Source organism: Nicotiana sylvestris, chromosome 3 (genome assembly GCF_000393655.2).
Source record: "Nicotiana sylvestris chromosome 3, ASM39365v2, whole genome shotgun sequence".
Lineage (NCBI taxonomy): Eukaryota > Viridiplantae > Streptophyta > Magnoliopsida > Solanales > Solanaceae > Nicotiana > Nicotiana sylvestris.
In genome coordinates, this window is record NC_091059.1 from 51,315,125 (window position 1) to 51,328,908 (window position 13,784).

Consider the following 13,784-nt stretch of genomic DNA (forward strand, 5'->3'; position numbering starts at 1 on the left):
TGTTAATTATGTATATTTTTGCATATTGAATAAATTTTAACGCTCATTTATTTAATAAGGGGTACCGGCCGGATATGAATTTTACAAGTGACACATCCGGTAGTCATCACCTAATTGAAAACGTCCATCATGGAATGTCATCACATTACAACTTGTAAGTGAAAAGCTACAGCCATATATAAAGCATTTATTAATTTAGCAGCTTATATTTTTGTTGAAATGTGCAGTGAAAACGAGCAAGTTGAACTACCCGTACTCACTCAATTGCCCGAAAACGACGTATTACATCAAGATCTGGCAGATGAACAGAGTGAGGAAGAGAACAACGATTACGATAACAATGCCGATGAATCGGGAGACGAGACACCATTTGCTCGTGAGGATGGTGATGAAGAGGACGAGGAGGAAGGACCGGATTTGAAGAGAGCCCCCCATAGACGAAAAGTGAACGAGTCTGAAGTGTCGTTTCATTCAAGGGAGATTCCTTATATTGAAAACTTGCCAGCCGTGCCGGATGTGGAAGCTCTCACAAGGGATTTTGATAAAATCCGGACAGCAATGTGGGATGAGTCTAGACCAACGGTTCTTGCAAAGGGGATGCTTTTTCCTGATAAAGCACGCGTAAGCAGGGCTTGTAAAATGCACAATGTTAAAGAGTGTCGTGAGATGCAGGTATCGGAGTCAAGTCCGACGGTATACAAGGCTATTTGCCGCAGGTGGTTTTGGCCATGTAATTGGATGTTGCGTGCGTCGAAGAAGAAAACAGGTATGTGGAAAGTGGGTAAATACATTCCCACCCACACATGCGAAATGGACACTTTCAACGGGAATCACTTCAACTTGGATATTGACTTGATATCTCTTGTACTTATTCCGCACATCGAAGCGTCCATAAGGTATAAAATCAAAGAGTGCATTACAGCAGTCTACCAGGAATATGGCCACACAATTACTAAAAGAAAGGCATATCTTGGGCGCAAAAGAGCGTTTGAAATAGTCTATGGTAACTGGGATAAGTCATTTGCAGATCTGCCTAGCTACATGGCTGCACTGCAGCACTTTAACCCCGGAACAGTTATTGAATGGAAGCTTGAGCGGAGTCCGGGTAAACCAGAATATATATTCAATTACGTGTTTTGGGCGTTTAAGCCAGCAATTGATGGTTTTCCGTATTGCCGGCCCGTAATATCCATAGACGGAACTCATGTCTATGAAAAGTACGATATCAAGCTATTGATAGCCGTGGCTGTGGATGCAAATGGACAGATATTTCCTCTAGCCTTTGCTATTTGTGCAAATGAAAGCACAGAGACGTGGACAATGTTTTTGAACCACTTGAAAGAGCACGTTGTCAAACATCGTTCAGGTATTTGTCTAATATCTTATCGGCACGGGGGTATATTAAGTTCTGTGGAGAACCTTCCTGCCTGGCAAGAACCTTATGCATACCACCGTTACTGTGTGAGGCACTTTAAGGCCAATTTCAAGAAGGCACATCCCAAAAAAGATCTACATGATTTGATGTGGATGGCAGCAACAGACCACCAACAACATAAATTCCGGAGGCATATGGATTCTATCAGGCAAGAAGACGATGCAGCATATCGTTGGTTAATGCGACATGATCCTGAAAAGTGGACGTTGCATGCAGATGGTGGCAGACGCTGGGGAATTCTTACTACAAACGTGTCAGAATCCTTCAACGGGTTATTAAAGTCGGCAAGAGGATTGCCCGTCACAGCCATGGTGCGTATGTCGTTCAAGCAGATGGCGGAGAGGTTTGTACAACGGTCTGCAGCTGCAACGGAATTGATGGAAAGGGGTGTTGAATTTATGTCAGTGCCTATGAAGAGATTAAAGAAATACAGACGGCGAGCACATTGACATTCCTTTTTGCAATATGATAACGAACGAGGTATTTTTGAAGTTCGCACCGCTATCCATAATAATCGGGGTAATAATGTACATACTGTAAATGAATCCACAAGGTTATGCTCATGTGGGAAATGGTCAATCTACCACATGCCTTGTTCACATGCCATCAAGTGTTTTCAACGTGTTGGTTATGCGGAGACCAACTATATTGATCAACAATATAGTGTTTCCAAATACCTAAACACATATAGTGGTCAGCTGCAACCAGTGGGTTCTGAGCATTACTGGCCCCCAGAACCATTTAAAATGGTGTGTAACAAGTCCTATTTGCGTAAAAGACAGGTGCAGAAGAGAACGCGTATACGGAACCAAATGGATGTTAGTGATATCGTATATGCACGCAAATGTGGTATATGCTCGCAAACAGGCCACGACCGTAGAAAATGTCCTTTGGGTGGCAACAATAATCAAGCTCAGGGCGGGTGTTCTTCTATTGTACCTAACTACCCATGAGTTCATGTTGTAATAATTAGTTGTTATGTATACGATTTAAGTATTTATGAAATAATATTTTCTTGTTTGTTAATTATGATTTGTACTTTCCCTTTTTACCTATTTAAATAATAATTTAATATAATTATCGGTATATTTATTATGTGTGTTGTCTTGTCGCTATCACGATATTTAATACACAAAATATACATATGGCGCTATGTGTGTCTTGTCTTGTCGAACTGAAAAAGCTGAAAACATCATGATATGGCGCCATTAGATATGTGTGACCGGCTGACATAAAGTTGTCTCGTCAACATCATGATATGACGCCATTAGATATGACGCTATCTAATATAGCGCCATTAGATATGGCGCTATCTAATATAGCGCCATTAGATATGGCGCTATATGTGTCTTGTTTAGCCTATAAATAATGGGGTCATTGTAGTTATTTTGTGTGCTAAAAATTTCCCCCAAGAAATATTTCATTAAAAGTAAGTAAGGTTTTTATTATAAGCAAATAGTTCACAAATGGCTCAACCTGGTCGTCCACCAATTTGCTTATGTGGAAAACCATGCATGATGGATTGTGGGTGGGAAGGTGCTAACGTTGGACGCCGCTATTGGTGTTGTATGAACAAGTTGTACAAGCAACCCGACGAACCTACTTGTGAATTTGATGAATGGGCTGAGGAACCATGTTATCAGGAAAGCTACAAGGATAGATTACAGGAATTTCATAATATGTTGTTATACCAGCATAGAATACAAAAGGAGGCAGATAGAATTATTACAGAAATGAGGAAGAAACTAAAGGAGGTGGAAGATAAAAAATGGAGAGCAGAATGGAATTGTGAAGCACACAAGGAACACAATGAAAAATATAAACGGGAACTTGCGGAGGTGAAGGCGAGAGTGAAAGAGTTAGAAGAAGAAAAAGAACAAATGGAAGAACGATTTAAGTGGTTAGAGGCAAAGAATAAATGACAACTGAGGATGGAGCATTGATGTGTATGTGTTTAGTGTCATTTTCATATGTCATGTATTTTTATTATGTTGGCCTGTTATGTTTGTGTTTGTGTTGTAGTAATGTTTTCCTTGTTTGTTGTACTAAATTTTATTTTAATTTAAGTGGAAGTTAAGTTTAAGTTGTTGTGTTACTATACCAAAAACTATAAAACGAAATGAGAACTAAAAAAAGTAACTGTCATATTCGACTAAATATTGTTGTTAATGTACAAAAAAATATTATTTACACCAAAAAAACAAAAATATGGAAGACCGAATCAATGTGTCCCGCATACGGTATGTCTCAAAGTAGCCGTTGGCCTGAGGCGCATCCCCTGCCACCCGGGTACGCTATCAGGATCATCATCATCATCAAATCGTCTCCTTATGGCCGGATGCGGCACATGATGACATGTATCAGTGGTGCTGTCAGGTCCAGTAGAAGGCTACATAATAATATCAAACTTAGTATAGAAAACTACATAACAATTCACAAAAATTTATATTGTCTTACCATAATCGTGTCTGGATCCTGAATGTAGTCATCTGTCGCAGCATCGCATGAAGCCTAAAAAAGTAAATTAATAAAGTTAAAACAAAATAAATAAGTTATAGTAAAAACAGTAATAAAATTAATACTAATAAACTCATACCTGCGCATGTGATGAGCTGCCATAACTCAGTCGGTGCCCACTATCAAAATCTCGGATCGGTCGAGACTCATCAGTGGTAGACGGGCCAGGGAAATATCTACCCAACTCCACTCCTTGAAAATCCGAGCCCATGATCAAGAATTGACCCGATGGGGTCACCTGCGACGTCCCTGGAGTGTCATAAATGCCAAGGCTGTAAGACGGCATGTCGGTCTCATGCATGCCACCTCCCATATCAGCAGCAACATCATCAGCAGGAGCCTCAAAGCCCCCTTGCTGGGGACCTCCTCTCCGCCCACGACCACGCCGTCCAACACCAGCAGGTCGTCGTGGAGCAGCAGCAGCTCGTCGGCCACCACCCTGTGGCATACCACGACCTCGCTGGTATGTGGCTGGGTCAACATAATCTGGCTGGTGTGCCAAACGCTGATCCGATCGGCCTCGCTACAGTGTCTGGGCAGCCACATCCATTAAGCGACGACTATAGTCCTGCATGATCACAGGGTCGTGGACATAACTCTGCATCTGCTGCCCCATACGATATATGGTATGCAATCCAATCGCTTGCACAAAAGTTTTTAATATAAACTACGTATTTGACTAGAAATTACTATTAAAGTAATTGATAATAACAGAAAACATACCAGAGCCTCATGTCTCCCGGCGTATGAGACGTATCGACCATCTACCTGATGAACTGGGTTCCCGATAAAAAGTCGGGAAACAGTGCGGTACCATGCCATATAAACTTCGATAGGAAAGTGTTGCGGAGCTGGGGTCAAGTCCCCTCGGCTGTCCCAAATACCCAACTGCGCTGTCAGCCACTCAATAAATGTGTCGTCCACTCTCATCCTATCATCCCTCTCATAATGTAAAGGATCCCATGCATGCTGAGTCGGTATAGACTGCGAAAATCCAAACTGACGAAATACTCGCTCTGAGGCATGCTGCTCAACAATATCGAGGCACGTGAGAGGGACGGAAGCCCTCCAAATATGGCGATCGTGCGTGCAATACGCTGGCAGGGTACCTATCAGCTCTTCGTTGTACGACGTCCAGATGAACTATCAAATAATAACACAAACCGTTAGTTTGCGCAACACCTAGTTAAAAATTAATTGGTAAGTTTAGTTAGATATTCACCTGTGCATCCTCCAGAAAATCCAACACATCCCTACAGAAGGGGAGATTATGATGGCCATGATACTCTCGTGCAAGTCTACGACGCAATACCCACCTACAAGCTAGAGGGAGATCAGGAATATGTACATTAGCCGGTAGCTGTGGTAGAGGTGGCCGAAGTTGCAGAAATCGCTCCCACACCCAAACCTAAAACAGAAAGTTGACGTAAAGATTAACTCTAACTAGGTAGAATTGGAACTAAACGACAAATTATTTGAATAAGTTGTCACCTGTAGAAGTGGCAGAAAGCCAGAAACGTCTCTCTGTGTGCCCATGGATGCTCGACACATCTGCCTGTACAAAAAAGATAGGACAGCACCACCCCAGCTGTAGCTGACTGTATTATCAAAGTCCGCAATATGATGCAGAAAACGAAGGCTCACTAGGTTCCTCGAAGTGTTCGGGAACAAGACCCCCCAAATAGAAGGAGCAACAACAGCCTCGTATATTGCTCCACATCCACCTCCGCTGAGTCGTCGGTGATAGTATCGTGGATCTGCACCAAGTGGTCTCTAATGGGGACCAACTGCATACGACTACTCCCAATTGCTACATCTGGGTCCTCGGACCTGAAGCCCGTGAGCCTGTGCAGCATATCCATATATGCAACCCGGTTAAAATATCTCATGTTCCCAGGCAGTAAAACTGGCAAGCCATCGGTGGACAGGCCATATAAAATCTCGACGTCCTGGAGTGTGATGGTGGCTTCGCCGATGGGCAGATGGAAAGTGTGCGTCTCCGGTCGCCACCGCTCAATCAACGCCGTGATCAAAGCATAGTCGAGCTGTATCCGGCCAATGCTAATGATCCTATATAATCCCATCTCCTCCAGGTGATGGACCACACGGGGATGTAGAACGCGGGGAGGAGTCAAAAACTCCCACAATAAATCCACTCTCCTGCCCCGAAAAGTCTGCGTAAGCAACTCTCCCCCCATATATGCTCGGATCTATGCTGGGGCTGTAGGGGTAGTAGCTTCGACGTCCGAGGGCCGGGATGTATAGGTGCATCCATGTCGTCAACTGCAAATTCATAATTTTTAATAACTATCATTAAAATTTATTTGTGTTTTTTATAATTTAAATTCATATTTTTTAACAACTTAATTGTAAAAATTATATATATACTTATGGGTTTCGTGCCCAGTGGTACCAAACTATCATTAATAATTTTATATTTTTTTAATAATTTTTATTCATATTTTTTAATAACTTAATTGTAAAAATTATATATATATATATATATATATATATATATATATATAATTTTTATAATTATGGGTTTCGTGCTAGATTTTCTGAAGCTCAGTGGTACCAAACTATCATTAATAATTTTATGTTTTTTTAATAATTTTTATTCATATTTATTTAATAACTAAATTGTAAAAATAATATATATATATATATATATATATATATATATATATATATTTTTATAATTATGGGTTTCGTGCTAGATTTTCTGAGGCCCAGTGGTACCAAACTATCATTAATAATTTTATGTTTTTTTAATAATTTTTATTCATATTTTTTAATAACTTAATTGTAAAAATTATATATATATAATTTTTATAATTATGGGTTTCGTGCTAGATTTTCTGAAGCTCAGTGTTACCAAACTATCATTAATAATTTTATATTTTTTTAATAATTTTTATTCATATTTATTTAATAACTAAATTGTAAAAATAATATATATATATATATATATATATATATATATATATATAATTATGGGTTTCGTGCTAGAATATAAGATAATTAAACAATTACTACACAATACTACGCTACAAGGTTCTACATTTTACTACGCTAAAGGGGTCTACGTTTTACTACGCTAAAAAGGTCTACGTTTTACTACGCTAAAAAAGTATACAGTTTACTACGTTAAAAAATAATCTAAACTAAACGGCATAAAAACACATAAATATACATGAGGATATTAACAAACACATTTTTAGACTAATTTACATATTTTTATACAACACTAAAATTAAATCCGGATAAAATTTAACATGCTAGTTTCGGAAAAAATAAACACAAACCGAAATAGAACACATACAAATCAAGTAATATGCATTGTTATAAAAGTTTCAACTTAAAATAAATCGAAATACCTCGATTTAGAATTTTCGAAATGTAGATAGATCGAAATTTTGACTCCGGAAGAGTGAATCCACAATAACACGAAGCTCTACTCGACAGTGGGACCACAAATATTAAACTTTTATGTGACGGGGGACCCAATTTTTTTTTTTTTTAAAAATGGGGGCAAAATCGGTGGTGGTGGTGGTGGTGGGACCAGAAGTGAAAATGAGGGAGATGGAACGAAGAAGAAGAAGATGGGGGATTTATATTAAGGGGTATAGCGCCACTATTAATGGCGCTATGCCTTCAGGTATAAGGCATATAACGCCACTATTAATGGCGTTATGTAAGTTTGTCAGTATAACGCCACTAATAATGGCGCTATACAGTAACGGTACAATTAACGTTACTGTATAGCGCCACTATTAGTGGCGTTATATATACTTTGGTAACTTTTTTTTTACACTTATTTGAGTATTTTTAGTAAAAATAAACCATATTTTGATTCCGCACTCTACTCCAGGACTCTGTTTCAACGTTGGGTATATGTAATGTCCTGTCAGTCAAGTTTTTTTTTTTTCCAACAAATCCATAGTCCCTCAAATCGAATGAGCTGATGTGACAAGTATCAAAGAGGTCACTATTTTCCTAGTACACGTTAGTGACCTTTGAGTATGAATTCTACACACCTCTTCCGGTATTCCATAAATTCATGGCCCTTTGGATAACCTTAAGCCTTAAAAAGACAATTAAATAAAACGCGCATAATTTAAATTACTTTTTTAAACTTGAGTATGCATTTATGTGACCCAAATTCAAATCTCAATAATGTTAGATGAAACGTGTCGTGGACCGCGGGTGCATTTAATGTGAAGTGGTTCAAGGCATGTTTTAAATAATGTTGAATCTTCATAATAATTAATTAAAGCGGTTATAAAGTTAAAATTGAATCATAGGTTAAAACATGTATTAAAATCACATAATAGGCCAATTATAATAGTTGAGCGACCGTGCTAAAACTACGGAACCCGGGAATGCCTAACACCTTCTCCCGGGTTAACAGAATTCCTTACCCGGATTTCTGTATTTGCGGACTGCAAAACAAAGTCAATCTTTTCCTCGATTCGGGATTTGAAAACGGTGACTTGGGACACCTTAAATTATCCCAAGTGGCGACTCTGAATCTTTTAATAAATAATTTCGTTTCGATTGTCACTTAAATTGGAAAAACTCCTTTATACCCTCCCTTCTCGGGGGTGTAGAGAAAAAAAGGAGGTGTGATAATGGGAGTAATCCCATTTATACCAATCAGATTGTTCTGGTCGTCGAGAATAAAAAGAAGTTGGGTGGAGAAACATACCATCGCATCGAGCTCGTCAATGCAATTGAGAAAGCAAATGGTGGAGCAACAAGATAGGAAGCATATTGTTATGGATAGTGTATGAACTTGACAGGGGTCTCGACAAAAATCTCCAAGGTATCACCAAACGGGTGCAACCGAAGCGTCATGGTACGACTTTTGGGCTTGGTGTGAGTACACATGGCAAGAGTACCAGGATTGGTCGCCACCATCGCGTGGTCCTTATTATCTGCTGGAACAACCAATATCGCATTTCCACCAGACATTTCAACAAACTGACGTGATATGGGGATCTGAAGAAGATGAAGCTTTAGCTGGCCTAAGGAATTTTTTTCTGGATGATGAAGACATGGACTGTATATGATAGTTGAAGAAGAGGAAGAGGAGGAAGACCTTACCATTAAGACCATGGAGAAAGGAATTATTCTCAAGAATTGAACTGCTGCACCGTCCCGGGCCCGTCTAGTTCCTGGGTAGCCTGGCAATTAGCATAATTTATTTTAAAAGGCAATTTTGAGCATTTAAGACATTTTCAGTATTTTATTTTAAACGCATTTTGCTTTGAAATAATTGCTCGAGCCATCGAGCCGTACTTGTTTTGATGTTTTCAAGATTTATCTAATGAATTTTCATTTTTTAGTATTTATTATTATCCTTTATGTTTTTCTCTACATCCTTATTATTAGTTATCCCGATGAACCTACGACTGTGACATGTAATGAGACAATGCAACATAAGGATAGTGACTTAGAAGAATTGCTACAGAGGTGGAAAATTTTGAAAACAAGCGCAAGTCTAACTAGGATGAAACCGAGATAGTTAACTTAGGAGATTTCGAAACAGTCAAGAAAACCCGTGTAAGCATCCATTTATCACCATCAGAAAAGGAAGAGTACATTCAGTTCCTGAAAGAGTATGAAGAAATCTTTGCATGGTCTTATGATGATATGACTGGTTTGAGCACATCCATTGTGGCTCACAAGCTTAATTACAAACAATGGCACAAGAAATTACAATTTGCCGTATTGGGATATCGTGCAACAGTTCGCACATCAATCGGGGAAACCCCCTCTTGTTGGTCTACGGTACTGAAGCTGTCATTCCCATTGAAGTAGAAATTCCTTCTTTAAGAATTATACAAGAAGCTGAACTCAATGATGCAGAATGAATACAAAGTCGCTATGAACAATTAGCTCTCATTGACGGGAAAAGAATGAATGTAGTATGCCATGGTCAACTTTATCATAAGAGAATGTCCAGAGCTTTCAACAAAAGGGTCAGACCTAGACAGTTCACACCGGGGCAACTGATGCTGAAATGAATCTTTCCACATCAGGATGAAGCCAAAGAGAAGTTGCCACCCAACTAGCAAGGTTACATGGTTCATCGAGTACTAACAGGAGGAGCACTCATACTTGCAGAAATAGATAGAGAAATTTGGAAAAAACCTATCAACTCAGACGCAGTCAAAAGATACTATGTTTAGGATTGTTTACATTCCTTCATTTGATATAACTGAACTACGCTTGACCTGATTCCCATTTAAGAGGGGATACGTAAGTAGCCCTGTGGGTTCAGTCACATCTTAATAAAATCTTCATTTTTCCATGGTTAGAAACAGGGGCAGAATATTGAGGAGGACCCTTAAAATTTTGAAGCAAATCTAGCCAATTTCGAAGAACAGTCAAAGAATCGCTTTCAAACCGTGGCAAAATTTTGAGAAGAACCCTCAAAATTCTAAAGCAAGAAGGCCGCAATGTCTCTAAAATATGTCACAGTCATTGGTTCATATAACTTACTTGATATCGCATACTACTATATTTTTCAAACAATTATATTTATCAAATGCATGCATATATTTTCGAAAACTTTATTTCTATGACAGCCAGATGTTACCCAAGGTAACTCAAATAGAATCTCAAGACAGGAAGCACAGGCAAAGTAGAACCTTCCCCACGGAACTCACAATTTTTCTTTGAATGCAGGAATAATACGACAACATTATTCGCAGATACATCAAGACACCGCCTTCAAGACAACAAATTATCCAACGCGTACATCTTAAGCTAATAAATACTTTACTTTTCCATTTGTCTCTATCCCTTGCATGAGGCTAAACATTGCTTTCCTAATTGCATAAGGCCAAGCACTTCCTTTTCCTGCATGAGACTAAACATTGCCTCCTCTTTGCATAAGGCTGAGCATTGCCACCATAATTGTATAAGGCTAAGCACCGCCTTTCCCTGCATGAGACTAAGCATTGTCTCCTCTTTGCATGAGGCTAAATATTGCCTCCCCAATTGCATAAGGCTAAATACTGTCTTTCTCTGCATGAGACTAAGCATTGTCTCATCTTTGCATGAGGCTAAGCATTGCCTCTCCAATTGTATAAGGCTAAGCACTACCTTTCTCTGCACGAGACTAAGAATTGTCTCCTCCTTGCATGAGGCTAAGCATTGCCTCCCTAATTGCATAAGTCTAATCATTACCTTTCTCTACATGAGACTAAGCATTGTCTCCTCTTTGCATGAGGCTAAGAATTGCCTCCATAATTGCATAAGGTTAAGCATTGCCTTTCTCTACATTGGACTAAGAATTGTATTCTCCTTTCATGAGGCTAAGCATTGCCTCCCTAATTGCATAAGGCTAAGCACTGTCTTTCCCTGTATGAGACTAAGTATTGTCTCCTCCTTGCATGAGGCTAAGCATTGCCTCCATAATTGCATAAGGCTAAGCACTGCCTTTCCCTGTATGAGACTAAGCATTGTCTACTCTTTTCATGAGGCTAAGCATTGCCTCCCTAATTGCATAAGGCTAAGCACTACCTTTTCCTGCATAAGACTAAATTCTATCTCCATTACGCTATAAGACTTAGCACTATTCTTTATTCACCTGGGGCTAAGCACTGCCCTTATCTTACACAAGACTAAGACTTGTTTTTTTTTTATCTCGCACATGACAAAGTACCATACCTTTGCATTTCATGGGCTGAAACATCGCAATTTTTTCCAAAGGCATCATAGTCCGGAGGCATCATCCTAGCCGGAAGACATCATTCCATGGCCTGAGGATCTCTCAAAATTGCACATCATTATTCAAAGGTGTCATAGTCTAGAGGCACCATCCTCATGTCCCTAGGACATCATTTCATGGCATGCAAATCCCTTTTCATACGCTTCATGGCCTAGGACATCATGTTCTAAGGATATCATTCTCACCGTCCAATGACAACCTTCATGGTCCAAAGGGAATTTGCATCACGTTTGAATTTTTGCAGTAACCCATATATATTTGCATGCGCCATGTTTTAAGTTTTGCGAGTAATCCAGGTGGTAACCGCTCTACCAACAAGAGCAATCTTCGCTCTAGATTCTGTACACGACGTTCACATCCTTCGATTGTTTCAAACATAACCGACCACCAATAATTGCTCATCTTTTACTCCATGACCATTCAGATATTTCCCCTATGATACATCCATTACATTCAGATTCACATTGATGATTTCACATAAATTTATCTGATACTATCCTTTCCAAAAGAATATTTTCCAAAACATACGACCATTCTTACAACAATTCCATCGATTTCGTTCATCATTGGATCCAGAACTACACCCAGCCTGATTCCCGTAACACCAGGGATATGTAGGAAACTCAGGAACCAGGGTTTGGCCCCAATATTTTTAAAATTACATCCTCCGTCACTCAATTCGGCCACATGGGAAATCAAGAACATAGACACCCCTAGTACTTCTATGAATAGAGGCATATATGAAAATTGTGTGTTTGCTCATTTCATTTGTATCATGGCAAAAGGAAAGAATGGATAGCCTTAACATATGTGAGCCAATTCTCTTGACAATCCCTCTAACACACGTCAATCGTGACGAAACACGTAACAACGAGATCAAAATAGGGAAAATCCATATGATATTCTTGAGAAAGATTGCACCATACTCCCTTTGAATCGCAAATCTCACGCTGCTGTCATATTATGAAGTTTCATATGAATTCCTTTTTTGAGAATTCATCCATTACTTAGAAACATACACCTCCCCTTTAATGAGGTAGGAAGATTTCTTAAAATTTTACGTTATGGGCCCCGCTTTTGTGGCTTAGTTTTTCCCAAAGATCCCTTAAATGTGCCATCTATAGGCTGTTTGGCCAAGCTTCTTTTATAGGCAAAAGTGCTTTTCTTCTAAAATTAAGGTGTTTGGCCAAGTTTTTGAATGGAAAAAATGCTTTTGAGGAGAAGTAGAAGCAGTTTTGGAGAAACGAAAAAAGTAGCTTCTCTCTAGAAACACTTTTTTTGAAAAGCACTTTTGAGAAAAATACACTTAGAAGTAGTTTTTTAAAGCTTGGTCAAAAAATAATTGGTACTCAAAAGTGCTTTTCAAATTAATTAGCCAAACACAGACTACTTCTCACCAAAAGTACTTTTGAGAAAAGCACTTTTGAGAAAAAGCACTTTTTAAAATAAGCTGATTTTTACAGCTTGGCCAAACGGGTTGCTAATCACATGAATCAAGAGTCATTGCTACATAGCCCCTTGCTGCCACGTTGAGGTTAGGTCTCATTTAAGCTTATCCACCAAAAGTCAATTACCTTGTTAATCTCCTACTAAAAATTAATAATTAACCAATTATCCACATAATTAAGAATTATCTCAAATTACTTAAAATACTAATCACTTTTATCACACTTTATATACCTTACTATTATGGTCATGTGGTACCTTGTATGGTATTAGTCCATAAATACCAGGTATTATAGCTTAGACCGTATTTTATCCCAAATTGACAACCTTTAACGAAACTCATCTTTTTTGATTTGTTTACCCTCTAACATTTATGATACTTACTTACCACCTGTTATAAATAGAATAAATACTTATAACCTCAAAATAATCTCATTCCCGAGCCTACATCGATTAAATTACGACGGAATTTTAATGTACGAAAATGCGAAGTGTAACATTCTCCTTCACTTTAAGCCTGCTTTCTTTGAGTGAGGGATTGGACCCCGTGATTTTGGAGCTATGCCACCGGTAATAGGGGCAACCCTAACCTTGGAATATATGATGAACCTTTACTCCCCAAAAATATCTGTAGGGAGTGATCGA

At 38.8% G+C, this 13,784-nt stretch overlaps 1 protein-coding gene across 1 annotated transcript; it reads left to right on the plus strand.

Annotated features, from left to right (window-relative positions):
* Positions 1-219: 219 nt before the first annotated feature.
* LOC138887343 (uncharacterized) lies at positions 220-3,357 on the plus strand. The gene is made up of 2 exons (XM_070169078.1): positions 220-516; positions 3,130-3,357. Exons 1-2 carry the CDS (start codon positions 220-222, stop codon positions 3,355-3,357), a joined length of 525 nt encoding a protein of 174 aa, XP_070025179.1.
* The last annotated feature ends 10,427 nt before the right edge of the window (positions 3,358-13,784 follow it).